At 41.3% G+C, this 21,623-nt stretch overlaps 3 protein-coding genes across 3 annotated transcripts; 1 reads left to right on the top strand and 2 right to left on the bottom strand.

The window, feature by feature from the left end:
- Positions 1-1,366: 1,366 nt before the first annotated feature.
- On the top strand, positions 1,367-5,617 carry LOC118315259 (aromatase). Its single transcript, XM_035642402.2, has 9 exons — positions 1,367-1,679; positions 2,420-2,570; positions 2,651-2,805; positions 2,956-3,132; positions 3,274-3,388; positions 3,474-3,588; positions 3,689-3,851; positions 3,944-4,185; positions 4,276-5,617. The coding sequence occupies exons 1-9, from the start codon at positions 1,367-1,369 to the stop codon at positions 4,516-4,518; spliced, it is 1,674 nt and encodes a 557-aa protein (XP_035498295.2). The 3' UTR covers positions 4,519-5,617.
- ap4e1 (adaptor related protein complex 4 subunit epsilon 1) lies at positions 5,605-16,084 on the bottom strand. Its single transcript, XM_035642367.2, has 21 exons — positions 15,781-16,084; positions 14,555-14,626; positions 14,311-14,434; positions 14,071-14,144; positions 13,868-13,989; positions 13,600-13,759; positions 13,298-13,464; positions 13,110-13,183; positions 12,887-13,009; positions 12,685-12,794; positions 12,457-12,596; positions 12,139-12,251; positions 11,923-12,041; positions 11,223-11,525; positions 10,485-10,596; positions 10,251-10,389; positions 9,776-10,031; positions 9,066-9,632; positions 8,798-8,982; positions 8,560-8,720; positions 5,605-7,301 (listed from the first exon to the last, which is right to left on the bottom strand). The coding sequence occupies exons 1-21, from the start codon at positions 15,919-15,921 to the stop codon at positions 7,141-7,143; spliced, it is 3,423 nt and encodes a 1,140-aa protein (XP_035498260.2). The 5' UTR covers positions 15,922-16,084; the 3' UTR covers positions 5,605-7,140.
- A 151-nt stretch (positions 16,085-16,235) lies between these two features.
- Positions 16,236-21,074, bottom strand: gnb5a (guanine nucleotide binding protein (G protein), beta 5a). The gene is made up of 11 exons (XM_035642424.2): positions 20,769-21,074; positions 20,053-20,189; positions 19,922-19,963; positions 19,374-19,450; positions 19,154-19,286; positions 18,621-18,764; positions 18,422-18,513; positions 18,152-18,200; positions 17,822-17,918; positions 17,398-17,564; positions 16,236-17,296 (listed from the first exon to the last, which is right to left on the bottom strand). Exons 1-11 carry the CDS (start codon positions 20,902-20,904, stop codon positions 17,285-17,287), a joined length of 1,086 nt encoding a protein of 361 aa, XP_035498317.1. The 5' UTR covers positions 20,905-21,074; the 3' UTR covers positions 16,236-17,284.
- Between the last annotated feature and the right edge of the window lie 549 nt (positions 21,075-21,623).

Genomic DNA, 21,623 nt, shown 5'->3' with positions numbered 1-21,623 from the left:
CTTCTCAGCCTCCTGCTTCCTTATGCGAGCTGCAGGGTAAATCTCCGCTCCCTTTGTCACAGGTCACTCTGACCCAGCTAATTAATTTCCCCTTGAAAAGCCTCCACAGTTGGAGAATTGGAAAGTGGGGTCTCTTTCCTTCGAACAGCTGAATGTGAAGTAAGCCCATAAAAAAATAAAATAATGGAGAGTAAAACTCATGAAAGGGTTTTGCATTTCTCATGTAATTCGTTCATTCATTTTGAAGCCATTTGTGGTTAAGACGCGCACCGTCATCTGGCCCGTTCGGGATTTTCTGCCGTGTAACGGTACTTGCAACCCCAAAGAGGCAGTGTTTCTAAGCAACCAGTAAAGTGGAGGCTTAACGGAGGATTTATAAACCCCTGAATCATGCTGTGATTTATTTGGTGGGAGGATGTTGATCATCTTTACAACCAGGACATGAAGAGCTGGTTTCTCTTCAAACAAAGCTCTAACTGGTCAGGAAGGACAAGAGAAGTGAGTATCATATATCATCTTGATAATTTATTTGTGTCGAGAATTAGGGTTAAGAACATTAAAGAAATTACTGTTGAGAAATTGATTGAGATTTAAATTTCAAACAGCATGACAGGGGGAAAATGTGATAACTAAGAAAATGAGAATAGAAAGGAGATTCAAGGGTAAATAAGATAACATAAAAATTATATTACATTAGCAAATACTATATACAACAACAAATAGCTGTTGTGCAAACATAAAAATTAAGTGATTGTGGCGTTTGAGATTTTTATTATAGTTGTTGTTTTAATGGTGCACTGTTATCCGTTAATGTGGAGTTAAATCAGAAATTTACATACAAAAATGTTTCTTTCTTTTTTATTGATAGACATAGTCATCGGACATTTTTCATAGGTAGGCATAAACATAAAGCAAATATCAGTAACCGTCATTTTTAATGAACTGCCACAGAAACCGGCCATTACGGTCACTCACATGACTCCCTGACAATATCCCTATGCTCAAGTTTTCTATTAAGATCTTGAATCCATCATGGTCCTTTTAACTCAGTTTAATCCTGTTTAGATTTTAAAACATGCTTAACCATAATGGTGTGAAACGTAAAAGGGTGAATATATACAACCCACTATAAAGTGAGAATAAACTACATACATGCAAAGCGTGTTGGCTAATGAAAAAAACACCATTATAATTGTATTACATTTTACATTCCAATAACCGCAACCTGATACAAACCGCTGTGTCATTAACGAATGGTTCATTGGCGAGCTTTATGTGGGCGTGTTTTGGTTTTAATGTGTGCTAGGGTTCGGTCACATATGAGCACTGAAGAAGGGAGGGATGAAAAGGAAAGTCGTCCACACAGATGAAGGTTTTGCTCTGTGAGCTTCTTTTTCTCTGCTGGTTAAAGGAGACAGAAGTTGTCATCGGTCAAACTCCACCTGCAGGCGGACAGAAGACACGGGGAGCCTGTTCAGGTGTGTGTGTGTGTGTGTGTGTGTGTGTGTGTGTGTGTGTGTGTGTGGCTGGAGTTACAAAGGAGATGCTGGCGCTGGAGACACTCACCATCTGCCCCATGGTGGTTGACACGGTGTCCGAGGTCACTGTGCTTCTGCTTCTTTTGCTTCTAATGCTGCTCTTCACCGTCTGGAGCCGAGCACCACGGTCACATATACCAGGTATGAGCCTGAAGGCGTCTGTTCCCTCACATATCCTGTATACTACATACTGATACACATGGACAAGTCACTGCAGGTGTGAGCAGACAGAAGTAAGATAATTTGATAATTTAATAATTAGTTTAGTTATCAGCTGGTCGTGGTGCTGAGCTGATAGACTGGAGACTAAAGGCAATCATGCTTTTGCAGTACAGGCCCCTAAACTCTGTGAAGAATTACCAGCTGAGATTATACATGCTGCATCTGTTACTGCTTAAAACATACTACTTCATCTCTGTGTTATTTTATTGTTGTTTTATTGTTGTTTTTACCTTTTGTGAAGCACTTGGTAACTTGATTAAGGAAAGTGCTGTACAAATAAAGCACATTAGGGCTGGAGCGCCGACCAGCAGGAGGCTGGCGAAGGCCCTCTTCTTTTTATTATTATTACTATTATCAAATAACTGTGTGTTTCTCAATTCTTTTGTGCAGTTCTGTACAAACTGATGTCTTGTCAAGGTGTTTTATAATCCAACGAGGTGGGGCAGGACCCTTAGATAAATATTAAGGCAAATTATGGTTAAATTCTCTTCAATTCTGAACAGGCACAGAAAATGCTCAATAAATGTTTGAGCATCACATTATTAATGGAAAAGCATGATGCTCCCCACCTCATGGACGTCAGAGCACAGCACCTAAAGTTAAATATCAAAGTCACATCAGAGGACTTGAAGCTTGCTTATACATTTTTTCTCTCCCAGGTCCTTCTTTCTTGGTAGGAATCGGTCCTATTCTCTCCCACGCCAGGTTCACCTGGACTGGGATTGGAACAGCGTGCAACTACTACAACATCAAATATGGCAGTATCGTCCGGGTGTGGATTAACGGCGAGGAGACCCTCATCTTAAACAGGCAAGTCCACGTGAAATAAAAACTCTTCGCACTAAAAGTTTATACAATGAATCTGTAACGAGGACTGGCTTCACTTATAGGTCTTCAGCAGTGTATCACGTTTTGATGAGCCCCCACTACGTCGCCAGATTTGGGAGCAAAAAGGGGCTGCAGTGCGTCGGGATGGAAGGGAGGGGGATCATTTTCAACAGTGATGTCCCACTCTGGAAAAAAGTGAGGACATACTTTTTTAAAGGTAATCTATTTCGTCTCTCTTTCTACATATTTGCACCATTAAATAAATTAAATAAATCAAACTCCTGCATATTCAAATTGGATGATAGTGGAAATACTGCTTCATTGGAATTTGAATTATTATAGTTTTTTTTGTTTGGTCATTTTAAAGCCCTGACAGGTCCCGCCCTCCAGAGGACAGTGGCGATTTGTGTGAGCTCCACTGCGAAACACCTGGACAGCCTGCAGGAGATGACTGACTCCTCTGGTCATGTGGACACTCTCAATCTGCTGAGAGCCATAGTGGTGGACATCTCCAACAGGCTCTTCCTCAGGGTGCCGCTCAATGGTCAGCTGCATGTTCACCGTCTGTAAATTCTACTCTCAGACTGTGGACAGTAATTCCTGCCTGTCAATATTTCCACTTCTTACACTCAAGCCTACAGCTTCTGACAGTTTTTTTTGTTTTTTGTAATCCATAATAACTCAGAGAAGGACTTGCTGATGAAAATCCAAAACTACTTTGAGACCTGGCAAACAGTTCTAATAAAGCCTGATATATTCTTCAAGATTGGGTGGCTCTACAACAAACATGAGAGAGCAGCGTAAGACTCTCTCACTCTGGCAGCAAAACAACATTTGGTTTGTGATTTCTTCAAAACTGAATGGTTTTGCTGTTTGTGCCAACAGCCAAGAGCTGCAAGATGTGATGGAGAGCCTTCTTGAAATTAAAAGACAGATTATTAACGAAACTGAGAAGTTGGATGACGACCTCGACTTTGCAACAGAGCTCATCTTTGCACAGGTCAATGTCTTGCTCTCTTAATGGAAGTAGACCAACTATTACATAGAGTCACCGTTTGCGTTTGTTGTGTTCTCATTACCTTCATTTTTCTGTCTGACAGAACCACGGAGAGCTTTCAGCAGATAACGTCCGGCAGTGCGTGCTGGAGATGGTGATTGCAGCGCCTGACACACTTTCCATCAGCCTCTTCTTCATGCTGATGCTGCTGAAACAAAACCCAGACGTAGAGTTGAGGATTGTCGAGGAAATGAACGCCGTCTCGAGTGAGTTTGTTTGTGCTGCATTAACCTCAGTTTCCATCTATGACACTTACACTCTTCCAAAAATCCATGAATGCCGCGTTTCGCCCTTCCAGGTGAAAAATGTGCTGAAAATATTCACCATCGAAGCTTAAACGTGCTGGAGAGTTTCATCAACGAGTCTCTGAGGTTTCATCCCGTGGTTGACTTCACCATGCGAAAAGCTCTGGAGGATGACATCATCGACGGCATTACAATCAGGAGAGGAACCAACATCATTCTCAACATTGGTCTCATGCATAAGACGGAATACTTCCGCAAACCAAAAGAGTTCAGCCTGTCGAACTTTGACAAACCTGTAAGTATTGCAACAATATGTGGAAGAACGGACAAAGAAAGAAAGAAAAAATAAAACACCAGTCCGGTCTTTACCTCCTCTGTTTGACAGGTGCCCAGTCGTTTCTTCCAGCCCTTCGGCTGCGGGCCTCGGTCGTGTGTGGGCAAACACATCGCCATGGTGATGATGAAGGCCATCCTGGTGACACTGTTGTCTCGGTACACAGTGTGTCCTCGTCGAGGCTGCACCCTCAACAGCATCAGGCAGACCAACAACCTGTCGCAGCAGCCTGTGGAGGACGAGCACAGCCTGGCCATGCGCTTCATCCCTCGAGCCGAATCTGAAACGGAGTGATGCTGCAGGTTTCGCATTAAAACTACTGTGACGTATTGTAGACGTTCAAGTGTGTAACTGCAGAAATGAAGGAGTAAGCAGTAATTTGAGCTGTAAATATGCTCTTACACTCTTCACAATCCTCTTAGAGAAAGAAAACATTACATTTGTGTGTTACAGCAGATGTTTTTTTTTCCCCTTCAATGACATAACTGTGCTTTGAGGAAAACAGTTTGAGAATTCATCCAACACAAAGCAGTGCATGGATTTTCTTACCCATGACACCTAATGAAAAACCAGTTAACACGGTACCAGTTTGTTTCGTCATGACAGGAACACCAGCAATACAGACTTGTACTTGGTGAGCACAAGTCACGGTGAGGGCGAGACAAACATCTGCATGCTTTGATTGTCTACAGCTCTCCATTGTTGTTGGAGGCAGTTTTATTGTGTTCACTGACAGTTTACACGTTTTTAATCAAAGTAACAATATGGTTTAGTAAGTACCATTGGTACACCATGTTAGAATTTCAGCACAGAGTCTACGTATGTTCTATATTAACTAATTGCGTTGTGCAAGATGTAACCTAAATTCTGCGACTATGACGCCCCGAGACAGCCTTGGCTAACCATCGACTGTCCCGGCCTGCGACGACTCTCTGAGAAGAGAGGAGAGAATTTCCTTTACATTAATGTGATGTAATCTGATGAGGTGAGTTAAGATACATTATCTTTAATTATCCCCTATTGACTGTATTTATCATGGCAAATCTATACAGTAAAGTTGACGTATTTTTCTTTTCTTCTGAGACATTGAGACGTGTGTATGGAAATGTGGATTGTGCTAGAGGGAAACAAAATCAGTATAGGAGCAATGTTAGTAATGCTTTTTTTTAGATATGAACATGTATTTCTTTTTTACATTTTGTACAAGCTTAAAGTAACCATCATTAATCCAATATTTTTTCTCATGTAGCAAATATTAAAAACAGACCAGTATGAGAAGAAAGAGCAGAAGAAAATATTCACACATTTAATAGTGTCCTTCTTTTCCTCATGTCCAACACATTACCGCCTGTACTTTAATAAACAATCTTGGACCCAGAGTCAAGTTCATTTACACGTGTTGAATTTATTCAGACGTTAGTATGTATGACAGGCACTCTAAGAAACAATGACTTCTCTCTGTACCACAGGCACAAATCAACCACCATGGCATTAGGACATAAGGCGCTGGGTTTGAGTGGAGTGGAGAGACACGGTAAGAGTCACGTTGTGTTTTAGAAGAAAAAAAAGGGACAACAAGGTGACGGGAAGATTTCCCTTCAGGCAAATTTAAATAAAACAAGTTGAGACATTTCATTCAAACTAAAAACAAAAACAATCCGGCACAGCGCGATCAAAACAGTATATCTAGCACAAGGATTTTCTGTTGTTGTTGTTTAAGTGAAATTAATATAAAATATTTTCTGTAGGAATATAAATCCAATAAATATGTTTTCAATACTGCATTGATAGAAAAATATAATCATCAAAAAAACAAACAAACACTAAAATCCGCTACTCACGAACACTGACAAACCAGAAACATGAGTTTCACATCAGAAGGCAGCGTCAACAAAACATCACCACTGTGACAGATGGACAATATGGACATGGCAGAGTGAGCTCATCAGTGATATATTTAAGACAAAATATGCATTATAGATGTAAGACTCAAGTGTAACTGCTACAGTTGGTTAATATCTACATCATGTCACCTTTAAGACAAACACGGACATAAACCTCTGTTTGCTGTTTGGAAACTTCAGGTGCAGAAACGGGTTCTCCTCGAAAACAAACACTGTAAATATTCATTTTCTTGACTGACCTGTAGGGTATTTTAAATTATCCGATTACTGTTTTGTCCTTACAAGAAATTCTGAACAATTACTTTGGTACTCCTAAAAAGATATAAGTATCTTCCCTGTGCTTCTTCCAAAACACTTAATAAATAACATCAGTAAATGCAACTTTAAGAACGGTGTTAATCTTTCCATCTTTACCCGGTATTGATTGAATCAGTGTTGATGAGCACCAAAAGACGGTTAGTCGATGACAGCAGTAAGATGCTCAATGATACAGTACTAAATGAATGTTCAGCCTTTATGTCTTTGTCTTATTTAGATATAATATCTGTCATGGTATCTCTCTTACTGTAGACCCAAGGCACAGATACAGTATAACTTCATGATTTTTCCCTTATAGCAAGAATGTCATACTCAGTATTCATTTCACTCATAAACAATGTTTTGACCATTAAAGGTATCAAGTCATTTTGGATGCCTGTCATTATTCTAAGACCTTTGTATGGTTCGGATACACAAAACACCCACACAAGTTTCAACAGACCTGTTGAGCCCCGAGGCCATTACCAGCCATGACTGTCAAACAGCTGTGATCCTGTTCTACCAATTCAACTCTTAAAAATCAAATGATCCACGGACAATTAAAACAGTTATAGTTGAGCAGATCAACAAATGGTAAACACTGTGACGTACGACATCAGCCGTCTCCCTTTCTGTTCTGCACTACAGCTCTGTGTACCTCCCTCTTCGGTAGTTGAGGTTCTGGGAGTCCGGTTTGCTAGGTGGCGTCAGTGGCTCAGTCCTCCTGCAGAGCTCTCTGACAGTGGTAGATCAGGCAGTCGGGCAGGTCGGGGACCGGAGAGCGCAGCCACACAGCCAGCGCACCCGCATGCACACGGCAGTGCATCAGACACGGACGATCCCGGAGGAGCCGGCAAGCTAAAATACCTTCCATCCCTGTGGGCGGCGTGACAAAAGTTACTCTCCGACAGTGTAAAATACTTGCATTTAAGTCACAGATATGTGTCACAGGTAGACCTCGCCTTGAGACTGAGATATAGAGAGTGTGTATGTATAAAACAAATAAAGCTTTAGAAAAGCTAACTTCAGCAACATGCTCTAAATATATTACAAGCTGCATTGGTTCTGACTACTTAACAATATACAGTAACCAACTTATAGACCAGCAGTAATCCATTAATAAGAACACATCTTAGTGTGTCTTGATGCTTTTGTTAGTTATTTATTAATATGTGCATTACAAAATTCCTCGATAATTTTTAGGATTATAACCTGAACGTTTTGACGTTAACCGTGATTGTTTTTCCTCCCTATCTACAGAATGCATTTGATGGTTTGGATGGTAGGCAGCTGCATACAATCACCCTAAAGGGAGGGATAAACAAAGTTTTATAAATCAAATCATGTGAAATGTTTGGGCTACAAGGTCCACCAGCTTTTTCAGCAGCAAGGCTGAAAGGCTGTGGAAATAATTAGTTAGCTCATCTTGTGTTACGATTACTGAGCGAAACTACGAATGGTGCATTCAGGTGGTGTTAGAGTAAAGGGGACAAACGAGTTCCTGAGTGGGAAAATTCCTACAACAACTCAGAAATTCGGTGAAAATTTTGGTACACAAGTTGTTGATTTGCTGACTTCATAAGCATAAACTAATCAACATCACTTTAAAATTCAGCTCTAAATAGCACCTTTTGATGTGCACTTGTCAAATGCTGAGCTTTTACCACTTGCAAACTGCATGTCCATCTCTCACAAGCGCCTTACACCATACTTTTAAGCCAATAGAGACGCATTTACGATAGACATACATATACGTTTTAAATTATTGACATGCCCTTCACAGCTGATCCTTTATGTCTTTGCTCTTTGGTATTATGCAAATACTGGAAAGACATGTCAAGGTGTTGTTTCAACGCTTTAAACACATATACAACACCTTTTGTTTACAGCGTCCATGTTTTTTCCCACAATCTGACATCAAAACACATGAACACACGATTTCACAACTCAAGAACTGAGATCTTGCCAAGGAGCACGAGTGCACAATAAGATCATGAATGAACTTGTCTTGTTACCATAGGGTTAGGGTTATTGCAGGTCATTACAGACACAAAGCATCGTACCATATCCTCCATAAAGTTGCTATTATTATAATGACGGTGTTGTTATTCAAGATCAATGATCATCTTCTTACCTATGATTTCCACCACGTGAAGCTGAAGTTTCCTCTTCAGGACACTCAGAGTGGCAGTGAGAGGCTCTGGATCGTCACTGATCAGAGTCAGATTCTGCTTTGTGTCGTGAGAGAAGGCCAGCCACATTGTCCCGTACTCCTCTGTGGACAACGTCAAGGGTCTGCAGCAAACATTAAAGTAAGCAACAGATGGTCTCCGCACAGTCGCACTGGGAATACATGCAGGAAAATATGTCACCTGATGAATGTGGTCAGCGGGAGTTTGTATGAGAACCGCACTGTCTGAGGCGTCCCGACAGGGCACGACACGGTCCCGACTACTTCAACATGAACCGAGGGCCTCTTCACAGTCAGAGAATACTGGTAAACTGCTACATCGTGGCTCCTCACATCCTCCACTGGACTGTCAGACACACGGGACACCTGAAAACAAAGTTGTCCTTCAATATGAAAGACTTACAATGACACAATTAGCCTTCATCTGTAATTTTAGCATAATACATTACCTCTAGTTCATCAGAGTCAAGATCTAGTGGTATCTGTCGAATGGCAGAGTCGGAGGAGTTTTGAATGAAAATGACTAACACTAAGGAATCGTCTTTCTGCACATGACAGGCTGAGAGATCCAGACTTTGGATGGAGCACAGAGGAGAGATTTCCGAGTGGCACAGTCCAGACAGCTCTGCGGGCAGATGAGAACTGAGACACAAGTCTTTAGGTCTTTCTGGGTCTTCATGTGGATTCATATCTTCAGAATCAGCAGCTACTAAACCACTATCCTCACTGAGGGAGGGGTCACTTCCCTTTATGTCACTGTCATTTAACTTAGTTTCTATATCACAGGCGCCGTTAGCAGTTGTGAGGCCATGACAGAGCTCAGATGTCTGTTTGGACGAGGACACGGACAGTTCTGAGGGGATGTTGGAGTCCAGAAGGTTGTCACACAGCAAGTTATCCACAGTGCTGGGAGAAGAGACGAGGGAGCTGGACGTCTGCTCAGTGGCACCCGAGATGGAGCCCTGACCTTTGGCTTTTCTTCGGAATCGATGGGATGTCGGCCCAGATTTTCCCATCTGTTAAAAGGGAAAATAAGGGTTTCACAAAGTGAATTTTGAGGAAAGGCCTGAAGAGGCAGAGATTCACAGAACAGTGTGCAAATACTTTGCTTTTCTTTTTAACTTTTCTCCATATTAGAAAAAATAAATTGTAAACTCACCAGACACACAGAGCTTTGGGAGCTGAGGCCGAAAAACAGAGAAGCAGCCAGCTGCTGTTTTTCTTGTTCGGGTTCGGGGGTTGGTGTCTGAGTTGGAGTCTGACTGTGTGAGCCGTTAGCCTCCGCCTGCTGGCTGGGTGACCGCAGGGGGCTGGGTACCTCCACCTGGGCAGTTTCCTCCACAGATTCCCTCTGTACCAGGTAGCCCTCCCTCCCCCACACCCGCTTCACTCCGTCCAACTTCAGAGTTGTAGAGCTGGAGCAAAAATGGAGAACCATCAGGGTGAGTTCAAATCAATTAAGATAAAATTATTCTAGAAACACTTTTCTTATTTGTTGTTGGGTTTTCTTATTTGTAATTGTGTTTTCTTATTTGTAATTGTGTTTTCTTCATTATGTTTGATAATTTGCCATTGTGTTTTGTGATTTGCACTTCTGGCTGCCGTACAATTCAGAGGTAACCATGTCCTCTTACCCTGCTTTGTGCGAGAGGTCGGTGCTGTCGCCCGACAGACCAGAGCTCATGGACAGCGGCGTGGGAGACTGTCTGTCGGCGATGCTGCAGGAGGACATGCTGATGGGCAGGGACAGGCCGTATGGCTCCAGGCTCAATGCTGAGGCACACAACACAGTCAGAACAATTCAAACCAAGGCATTCAACATTGGGGCATATATGCCACAGGCTGAATATTTGAAAATGTTTTTTTACCTTTCGCCTGAGCTAGTTCCTCCTGCCGTTGGTGGGGAGGCTTGTATGGAGCAGCGCCAGCAGCCAACGCCTCCGACACAAACCCATCCAGGAATGACAGAGAGGAATCCACCTTGGAAACAAAACATCAACGCAAGCAGCAAGTTTCAACTTTTTTTCTGCTGGAATTACAAATTAACATGTACCATCTGTGTCTTACAAATACACCAGTCTTAATCATTCTACACTTTGTTTTGCCATAAAAGACAAAAAATTGCAACATGAAGTTTGTATACATGTAATGAGAACATTACTCTTCCTCTCTATTTAGCTGGCCAACACTGAAGTTGTGCAATAAACCCCACCCTTCAGATTACTCCAGACATGTTAAAACAGCTGCATTGAAATGAAATGGCTGAAATCATGTTTCCCATCATTCTGGTAAATACTATCATTAATCTAATTGACGTGTGTCACTGAGGGCGAGTGTATGCAGGCCTTTTTTGCAAACAAACATCAGATAATGAGCATTTGCCTGCCAGAGAGGGCGGACATCAAAGGGACATCTTCTGCTGAGGTCCAAGAGCTAAATCATTTTATTGTGTTTTTTTTGGCATGTTACCAAATGTTGACAGCATCAGTGGAAATGTATACATTTTATATTTTAATGTTTTCAATATACTGGAAAACACTACAATTATAAAATACATACACCTACACATCAAATATTGTATTTCTGCAGCCATTCATGTATGTTACCTCCAGAGGCTCCAGGTCAGTGTCTCGAGGTAGCACCCGAGTTCGTACTTCAGAGTCCTGGCCAAAGTGCTGCAGCTCCTGAGCTCTCTGTCTCAGCACTGTGTCCATTGAGCTGATGTACGTTTCAGAAACCTGCTGAGCTACAGAAACACTTGCCCCGCCTACACAGAGCTTGGTCATTGCCATGAGGACCCAGTTCTTGGTTTCGCTGCTGGTTTGCTTCATGTCCAACAGCTTTTCCAGCAGTCTCAGGACTGAGGCTGGTTCAAGTTCCTCCCTCAGATGAGAGTATTCACCGAGGACCTGAGCATGAGCAGAGAGAAGGGGAAGCCTCAGTGTATTAAACAGCTAAAGAAGAGGACCGCCTAAGATTTTCTCTGCAACAGATTTAGACATTATGACCTAATGATAGTTCGTCATCTTGCTTCAAGTACTGAAAAGTATCAAAATGATCTGCCAGCGGAACTAGGCCAAAACAATCTTTGCCAATATTTATTGTTAATGGGATTGTTTTTATTTCCTCTAGTAAAGCAAAAAGTAATTATTATTGTAGAATATTAAAGTAATAAAGTAATTAGTAGGGTATGCTTAATCAAATACTGCATTCTCTATACTTTGTGCTTCTTGCTTTCATTGTCATTTTAATAACATAAAAATTTTACAAACTGCTCATAGAGATCGTTATGCAAATATAACTCACCCAGCTGATGACTTGGAGAAAGCGCTGTGGCAGCTTGCCTGGCTCTCCATGCAGCAGAGAGATGTACGAATCCACAGCAAACAGTCGCAACTTCCTGTCGTCCTCCACACAGTCAAATCCTGGGCCATAGAAGAGAAATCAAGCATTGAAATCTAATCAATATCACTATCAAATTACTGAAATGAAAAACCACAGACTAAGCTGTGGTTGTCTCACCCTCAGACAGCAGTTTAAGGAAACTGTTTGGGATGTCAGGCTGCATCATGTCTCCGCCAACTGAAAACACTGTGTTCATGGTCTCAATGAACCACTCATTGTCTGGTGCATATGTATAAAGTTAATAGGAAAAAGCAACACAACTAATAGGAAGAAACAAGGTTTTTTTTTTTTTAAAAACAGGATGCAAAATATTGAAAACCTTCCTTTTTCTTGTCTATATCTGTGTCAGGAGAAAGAAGTTATGAAAAAAAAAGTGGGCCACCAGAGATAAATGAATGTGAATTTGACCCCTGATCTTCTCACTCAGAAGGATATTTTTCCGCCAGTTCGGCCACCTTCCCCACCAGGTCAATAGTAGTGTAGTCGTCTGTACTGACGCGCAGAAACTCCAGCATCTTCTCCACAATGACCATGACATTCTGGGCGTTGGTGATACGAAAGAGCAACTCCAGTGTCTACAAGTGAACAGAGATCGCAACAAATCCTGTAAGCCAACAAAGTCTACGACACCAAAAATCCAAACTACTCCAGTATCTACTTCACCTCACGCTTGATGATGAGGTCAGGGTGATCAAGACACTCAATGATGGTCATCTGGTGCTGCAGGGCCAGTTTAGGATCCTGCTGCACCACGTAGGTGAGGGCCTTCAAGCCTAAAAATAACATCAAACAAAAAAAGAGTTATTGTGTGAAATCTTAATTGTCAGGTGAGAAGAATGAAATATAAACTTTCATCTTAACTTACCAAGATATTTGAGATTTATCTTTGGTGACAGAACAAAGTTGCCAATGCACTGTGCAGCCTTTTCCAAAAGTTCAGATTTGGGATGAATTGTGTATATACATCTTACACACTCGTATAATATTGCTGGAAATAAAGAGAGATGAATGTAATTGACTTATGGAACAATTGAAATTATTTCAAACAACCACATTTCATGAGAAATACAACTCTTAATGTGACAGACCATAGGTAATGTTGTGATTCATCTCTGCTCTTTGTAAAGACTCGTCGAGGACTTCGTACATGAGCTCACTCACGCTGTGAACACAGAATAGACTCATAAAATCTAGTTGTAAGAATATATTAACAGAGCTTAACCGCACAATTGCATTAACAATCGGTTAATCTGAAGACAGACTACGTAACAATTACCTCTGGTCGTTTTTACCAAGAAAGGACAATATTCTCAGAAGCTGGATTTGAAGCCATGGAGCAGGAACACTGTGATAGTTAAAATCTATGGGCAGCTTTCCTCCCACCACCTGCTTCAATATGGTGACAAAACTTGCTGTTAAGTCCTTGTAACCTTCTGGATTCTCCTGTAACAAAAGAAAAAAAATCACAAATCACAGCAGTAGATTAAACAGGATTTGCTCAAAGCAAAGTGTCTGTGTAAAGTTTATTTTTGATGGAAGCAAGTAATGTGGTGAAGATTTCACAGAAAAACAAAGTACCTGGATCATCTGTAAGTAGATGTGTAGTGAAGCGGTCATCACACCAGGGTCCTTGTCACACAGAGCTTTGCGAAACTTGTTGTGGATGTGTTGAACTTGATTCGGTGCTATTAGGTAGAATTTGTACAGTGCCAGGACTGCTTTTCGTCGAATGATTTCTCTACGAGTAAGTTAGAGAGGCACTTAAAAATCATAACATTCAGGCAAATTCTTTTCATTTAACTAACCTTAACCCAATTGAACTGTTGAGGCAACAAGCATTTCTTACTTTGGGTGATTAAGTTTCTCCTCCACCAGAGGAAGGATTGCCGGTATCATATCTTTGGGGAACATTTGGCTCACAACAGTTAGAGCCATGCACACTTCTATGAGGTTTGTGCTCTGAAGATCCTGCAAACACAACAATACATCAGCATCCCTTCATTCCTGTTCAGACTTAAGATGACACGTGGTGTAAAAACCTACACCCACCTTCAAAACAGTGTTCACAAGAAGAAGAAGCAGCTCATGATTTTCATTCAGAAACAAGGACACGGCCAGGTAACCTGCAAAATAGCCCAGAAAACAGTTTTGGAGTATGGCAATGTAGGAGGATGATGAAGGATGGATCAATACATTTGTGTGACACAAAGTGAGTAATGCAGACCCACTGGGTAAGGGAAGGATTGTGAGTAATGACTGAGCTTTTCAACCAAGTACAAAAGAACATACCGACTCTTTTCTCCAGACCAGCGCCTTGTTGAGCCAGTTTGATGGCGTGAATATAGCTGAAAGAAGCTTCATAACCCAGGCTTTCACAGTAGATTGCTCTCACCATCAGCTCTTTCATCTGCCTCTGAATCAGAATATGAAACAAGACAAAGTAGACATATAAATAATTTCAGGCATCACTGGACTTATTCAAATATTCTAGTTTTTTGTGCAAAACCAAACTGGAAAATCAGAGGAACCATACCATGGAGGTGTTGGGGGAAGACACCTGTTCTTTGATGGATGCAAGTTCTCGCTGAATAAGTTTCTCTTCCTCCTGAACGAGAGAAACAAACTCTTAGAGCCAATGTCTAAGGAAAAACGCAGATTGCCTCCATTGACCATGTTAGAAGAAACCCTATTTACATATCAGGACATTATATGGAAATGTCCACAGCTACTTTTCCAAACATTTCAAGAAGGTGGATAAGGTTGAAAGTAAAAAAAAAAAAAAAGCAATGGAAAAAGCTGCCTTGTGTCAAACCTTCCAGCCTTGATAGCAAAGGTTAAACACTGAATCTAAATTCCTGAACTGAATGCAGATATTTTAATATACTATTTTATGTTTTACTCTCTTTTACTCTCTCAACTCAGTTACATTTTTTGAATTATTCCTTTAGAAGAATAGGCTACGTGGTATCAAGTTTGATATAACCACCATTTGTTTGGACCATACCACGCCAAGGCAATATACTGTATTCAAATTGAAATACTTTAATAAACATTTAAATATAAATTATTCCAAAAGGCAACTGGGAACAAACGATGGACGTATTACACGACCATGGAACAAATTGTAAAATTAATTATAGTAAATATTATACTATATACAGTATGTATAAGGGTACCCTTCTGCCATCTAGTGACTGATCTTTGAACTTATTTTAACTGTGCACTCTTCACGTATAACATCACTAATATTTCGTGTGTGAAACGATTTTTACAGCTGTAGAAATATTTTGTGCACCCAAATATAATTTGAATACGTATAAATGTTTTTTGTAGTTGTATAAATGTTGTGTACATGATAAGTAAGAACATTTTCAACTGTGAAGTTTCATTGAGTCTGAGAGAAAATACGTGTTGACAGCTCGACTCTTCACAACTTGAATGTCTTTGCTTAGAACAAGCACGTGAACGCACCAGCAGGGACACGCATTCAAAACAGTCCTGTCACTGATGTTTAACTCGAATACCCTCAGAGTAACAACACACAATCAACTCACGTCTGTCTTCATATCAGTCTACAACTTAGCACAGCAATGTGCGGGACCCTCGGCGTGTAGGGGAACAATGTAGTTAAAGAACACGAAACATACTTTGGAGTTAGCATAGTCAGCTTAGCAAGCTAACGTTATAGCATGTGATCGCAAAACTGCCCCGAGACTCGTGTTGTTTCCCCGGAGCTCCGGTTTGAAAGGGCGGACTCACGTGTTTGGACGTCAGCTCGGTGATTCCTCTGATGAGGTTCCCCAGTTTAGAGGTGGAGGAGAGTTTTGCAGCTCCAGGCTGAGAGTCCAGAGACAGGAGGCTCGGCAGAGCGGTCAGGGTCTTCTCCACCACATCGCTCATTTTGGCAGCGAAGAGCAGGTTTCCTTCTGCAACGACACGCTCAGCGAATCATCGTTCCACCCCAGAGACACAGAGACGGTCCCCGTCGGCTGTTACACATTTAAAAACACGGGAGGTGCAACGCCGCGCTGCCAGTCGACCATTGTTTTGATTCCGCAGACGAGCTCGATGACTCTTTGATTACGTCACTTCCTCCCTTGAATTTGGAAAACTTTATTAAAAACCAAACAGTAATCAATTGGTTTTAAGTATAATAAAGAAGAGCAAAAGTAGAAGATAACGTAAAAAAGACAACCAATAGAAACACACTCTTATGATATTCAAAACTCAGTTTATTATGTTTCGTAATATTTTGATAAACAGTCCCTTGTATAACTGTACACTAAACTACAGTAAAATAATTACAGTAAATATGAAATTACAGCCATTGGACAGCATGAAAAGGTATATATATATATATATATGTATATTTTTAGATGTCTACTGGGGGACCACAGGTTCAGGGTATTGAATGTGCACATTGAGCAGTTAGTTGCTTCAACAGCAGGAAAAGGTCGACCATATTTTAAGGTCACATGGGATGGAAATAAAAACATCTTTACCTTAAAATGTGCTTTCTCACAATAAATTAATATTGGCACATGAGTTACTGTACAGAAAGGAGAAGTTGTGGAGTTAATAATATGTGAATTCGTCCATTACCGTTTTTAATAAACTTCAAATTTGTATATTTGGTCCTAATATCTTTGCCAAATCTCATTCATATGTAATTTTTTAATTACAAATGAATATTGATTCGTTTCTATGAGCCAATCTAGTCATCCTCCCTAGCATCGATCATCTACACAGAAGCCAAATATCGAGTGAAGCTCTGAGGCCTTCATACAACCCTCACTGCTTCTCCTGCAGATGTATTTTGTTTCCTTGTGTCCCATTCTTGTGTCCCATATACAGACTGCATTCCATTTTTTTGTGCAAAAAACAAATAATATAAGTAAGTAATTGTGGGCACATACAATACATCACTTTATTGTGTCACTTCTATCCTAGACTAATGCTATAGTCACTACCAATTATATTTTCTGCAATATACATTTTACGTCTCGAGTTGTAACCATAACTGCTTCTTTGCAATTTTCTTTCGCTCATACTCTAATACAAGCGTGCCATTTGGTTTAATTACTCTCTGAAATATGTAAATCTGCCATGGCCATGAGACTGGAGTATATACAACGCTATTAATATGCTCTATGTACAACCAAGATGGAGTCTCTCTCTCTGTGATTGTACTCTAGCAGAAAACAGAAACATTGGTGTGTCTTCAGTGGGGCTGTGTACCATTTAATCCTCTGTGTCTTCATCCTTAAGCCCAGGTCTTGAAAAAAGAGAAACAGCCGCCATTACAAGATATTACAACAAAGATGATTTCAGACTGAAGAGTTGTCGAACCCGACTGTAACAACAGACATCTCATACCCGGAGGGTGTGGTCCCAGGAGCCCGTGCAGAAGGCCGTCCCATCTGGGGAAACTCGCAGTGTACTGACACGGTTCTCGTGTCCAAACAGAATAGACACCCGTGTTCCTTTGAGTACATCCCAAACATTTATGGTGTAGTCGTTGTAGCCACCAAACAGTAGCCGGCCTGAGAAAAAAACAAACACGCACGAACGCGCGCACACACACACACACACACACACACACACACACACACACACACACACACACACACACACACACACACACACACACACACACACACACACACACACACAGAGAGAAAGGCTTTTAACAGTAAGTAAAAGCAATACATTTTACCACAGGAGGAACTGAACTGCTTTGAACTTATGTCTGATTCAATATTCTGAGTAATTCTGAAGGGAAATTGTGAATATATCTTACCACTGAGCGAGAAATCAACACTGGAGACCCCAAATATGATGCTCTCCTTGGAATAAATAGCCACTTCTCTGTCTGCCCTTAAGTCATACAGGCGGCACTGTAACAAAGGTCAGTGTTTGAATCTTCAACAGAGTTTTAGATGCATGAAATTACCAAGAGCATTTCCATGTGAAGTAAATAATAGGAGCCTCTCCTGCAGCTAGTGTAAAGGATCATTCTGACAGAGCAGAGATTTGTATCTAACTTTTTACAAAAAAATGAGAGAGAATATTTCAAAATGTGGAATAATTCCTATAATGCCAAACCAGTAAAAAATATCGGAATACGTACTGTAGCATCATCTGAGCCAGATGCAAATGCGTCTCCACTGGGATAGTATCTGTTAAGAAAGAAACAGAAAAGCCGCAGTTAGGAACAAACTAGTCTCTTAACGCCCCCATGTGCAGGATTTTTATAACTGACTTGTAGTGAAACCCAGTGGTATTAGGACAAAATGTTGGTGCTGAGAGTAATGGGTAAAAATCAAAACATACACAGATTCAGTACTCACTAGAATCTAATATTTTCCCATCAGAATAATGATAATTAATAATCACTCACCGCACACTATTTATGTCTGATTCATGAGTTTCAAAGGATTGAATGCACTGTCCTGAACGCATGTCCCACACATTGGCCTTCTTATCACAACCCTGCAGTGACATAAAATCATGAAGAACATGACGAAATACTTTAAATAATTCAGTTAAGTCGAAAAAGTGATGAAGAGCAGTGACAAACGAGGAACAAGTGTCCTCACCCCTGAAACAAATGTGTTTCCGGTCTCGGAGGGGGCCAGGTCCAGACAGAGCACGTCTGCCGCGTGTCCATGGAAACTCTGCAACAGCTGCCCACTCTCAACATCCCATAATGCACATGTACCATCCCCGCTGGACGTCAGGATCTTTAACATAAGCAGATGATGAAGAGGAAGTTGTGAAGTTCAGTTAAAGTCGATGTGGGCTAACACATGGCTATAAATGGATTGTCTTTTCTGTGTGAAACATCACGTGACCAGGACATCAAACCAGGAGCGGCTGGCTGCTGTGAATTATTAACAAAGTGAGGAAGCTTACTCGAGTATGGACGGCAGTGATTTCTGATTAATAATGAGAGAGAGAAACTATAAAAGCAGCCATGTTTTTTTTCTTCTTTGAACCTTAATTGGTTAGTAAAACAGAGGCATAACATAAAATGAGCCCCAGCAAATTTTATAAGTTGATACTTTACTGCGTTGCTTTTGAATTCTGTGTCATTATTGCTTTGTTTACTGCGCATTCGGGATAATCTCACCTGCATGTCCGAGTTGGTGAAGCTACAGGCAGACAGGTAGTTTGTGTGCATGGCCACTGACTTCTTCTTCGCAGCCAAGTTCTCATTCTTGTCCAGGGACAGAGGATACACAGAGCATTTGTTGTCCAGGCCCCTGTGACGGAAAACAACAAACCAGTTTACCAAAAATTACAGAAAACCAAATATGTCATACAACAAATTGATATCATACGGCACTCACCCACAGGCTACAGCGCACCCAGAGGGAGCATAGGCGCAGGCCATCACCCAGGTGCAAGGCATTGTCACAGCGTGCTCCTGATAAACACCAAAAGACAAAGCTGCGTGAGCCGAACTCGATCAATCCAATTCATCAGGAATAATTAGAGCGGAGCGGCCAGCTCGAGGCTGTTAGACATCAGAGGTGTTACAGATTGTCCAGAAATCAAAAACCCACGGTGTGGTGTTTTACTGACATTTTAAAGACAGTCTATGTTCATCTTTAATCACAAGGAGTGGATCCTTTGTGCAGCGTTTGTGGCAGTCGCTGTAGAAATGTGGAGATTCTCTGTGATATCACGTCTACCCCTCCAACCATGACAGCTAATACTGTAGATATTCTACATGATGCTAGAGAAAAGGGGCAATCTCGATTATAAGTTTAATAGAATAATTTATTATTAACATTGGGCTAAATGTGAAAATGCTTTTAAAAATCTCAGGATTTCGCTAAAGCTTGTATATGTTCAGTTTGTAATGAAATACCAATATACGGAAAAGATCTGCTACCTTGTTGGTGGTGAAAGCATCCCATACGATCACTTTTCCATCCTGCAAAGAAAAGGTACACTGTAAAAAAAACAAACACATGCTGCTATCACAAACCGACTCCACACACAGAGTTCAGCCTCGTTGGTGACCTGTGAGGAGCTGACGATCCTCCTCTTGTCCTTGCACCAGTCCATACACAGAACTTTGTTGCCGTGTCCCTTCAGAGTTCTTCGGGTCTTCATGACAAACTGACCAAGTCCCTCCACCTTCTCTGCCACCTGGTGTACTGTGCACACACACACACACACACACACACAAACACACACACACACACACACAAACACAAACACACACACACACACACAAACACACACACACACACACACACACACACACACTGGTCATCACACTGTAGACACCCTCCATTAATAATACTGGCAGAAATAAGGATTAAATTATAGGCCTCTGCGAAATTAAGGGATTATTATCTTGTCGCCAAACATCTTTTGTGAGCATCTCTCGAGACGTGCACTTCACGAGAAGCCAGTTTCGGGTCTCTCCACATCTCCCTTCAACATCTCTGCTGTTGCCATATTGCTGAGACACGACTGGACAGAACAACTACATGGAGGAAATTGGGACGGAGGCACTGGGCTGTAGAATCGGGAGGCAGAAAAAAACATGCCGTCAAATGTGGGGTAACGTCAGGCCACTCGGATCAATAATCGCTTTCGACAAATTGGCATCGCCGGGATATTGTCGAGAGGAAAGACACGCGGCTCTTTTAACACAATTGGACGCCATCTGTCCCGTCACAGTGCAAACGCAGGGGGTGAATCGAGGCCTCTCCATTTTCAGCACTCACGCTCGACATCGTGCAGCTTCGCTCTTTCCTCCTCCAGCTTCCCCTTCAGCGTGTCCGATTCCGTCTTGAGATGGGCCAGAGTCTCGCTCAGCTGTACCTCCTGTGTCGCCATTTCAGGAATTGGAGGGGATCTCATATATTTCCTTTGTGCAGGCAGCGATCGGCAGCGAAAAGGCTTAAAGCAGAGCTAACAGCTGATGCCGCTGTCATGACGTCAGAGGGAGAAGATGCTCCTCCAGCTTCCCGGGAGGAGAGAGGAGGGAGGAGGGTCCTGTATCCCGGTGATGCTGCCGCTCCACACAGGCTGCATCCTCAGCCTCACTACTCTGCAGCTTACCTTTTATTTTTTATATCGCCTATCGCTCAAAGACAGAGATGTTTCTCCATCTGTGCTGAAAAACAAATGTGCATTTTGACATATCAACCAATCTATTTCAACGGATGTTGAAATGCATAATATTTAATATAAATAATGTTTGCACATCATGTATTTGTTGCAGGAAATATATTTAAATAAATGCATTACTTTAAAAAAAAATAATCTAATCCTATGTTATGCTGAATGACTCATAGTGAAAATAATAACAAGAAAACATTAAATGCTTCCCCAACAGAACTTTATTCACTGTAAAGAAGAATTATCCCCATTATGGATTAAACTGGCCATTATTTTGCATGGTGAATATTGATCATCCCATCTCAGTCTTCAAATGTCTTGTATAGTTTGACCTGTGCTCTCGAACCAAAAGACCCCGATCACTTAAATAATTGCAAAGTAAATTTTCAGGTGATCAATGGATTAATCAAACACTCCTTGCAGCTCTAATAAAGTTGACGAAAACATTGGAAAGAATA

This window comes from Scophthalmus maximus, chromosome 7 (assembly GCF_022379125.1).
Source record: "Scophthalmus maximus strain ysfricsl-2021 chromosome 7, ASM2237912v1, whole genome shotgun sequence".
Taxonomy (NCBI): domain Eukaryota; kingdom Metazoa; phylum Chordata; class Actinopteri; order Pleuronectiformes; family Scophthalmidae; genus Scophthalmus; species Scophthalmus maximus.
Note: the sequence above shows the minus strand (reverse complement) of the source record. Positions and strands in the feature narration are given on the sequence as shown.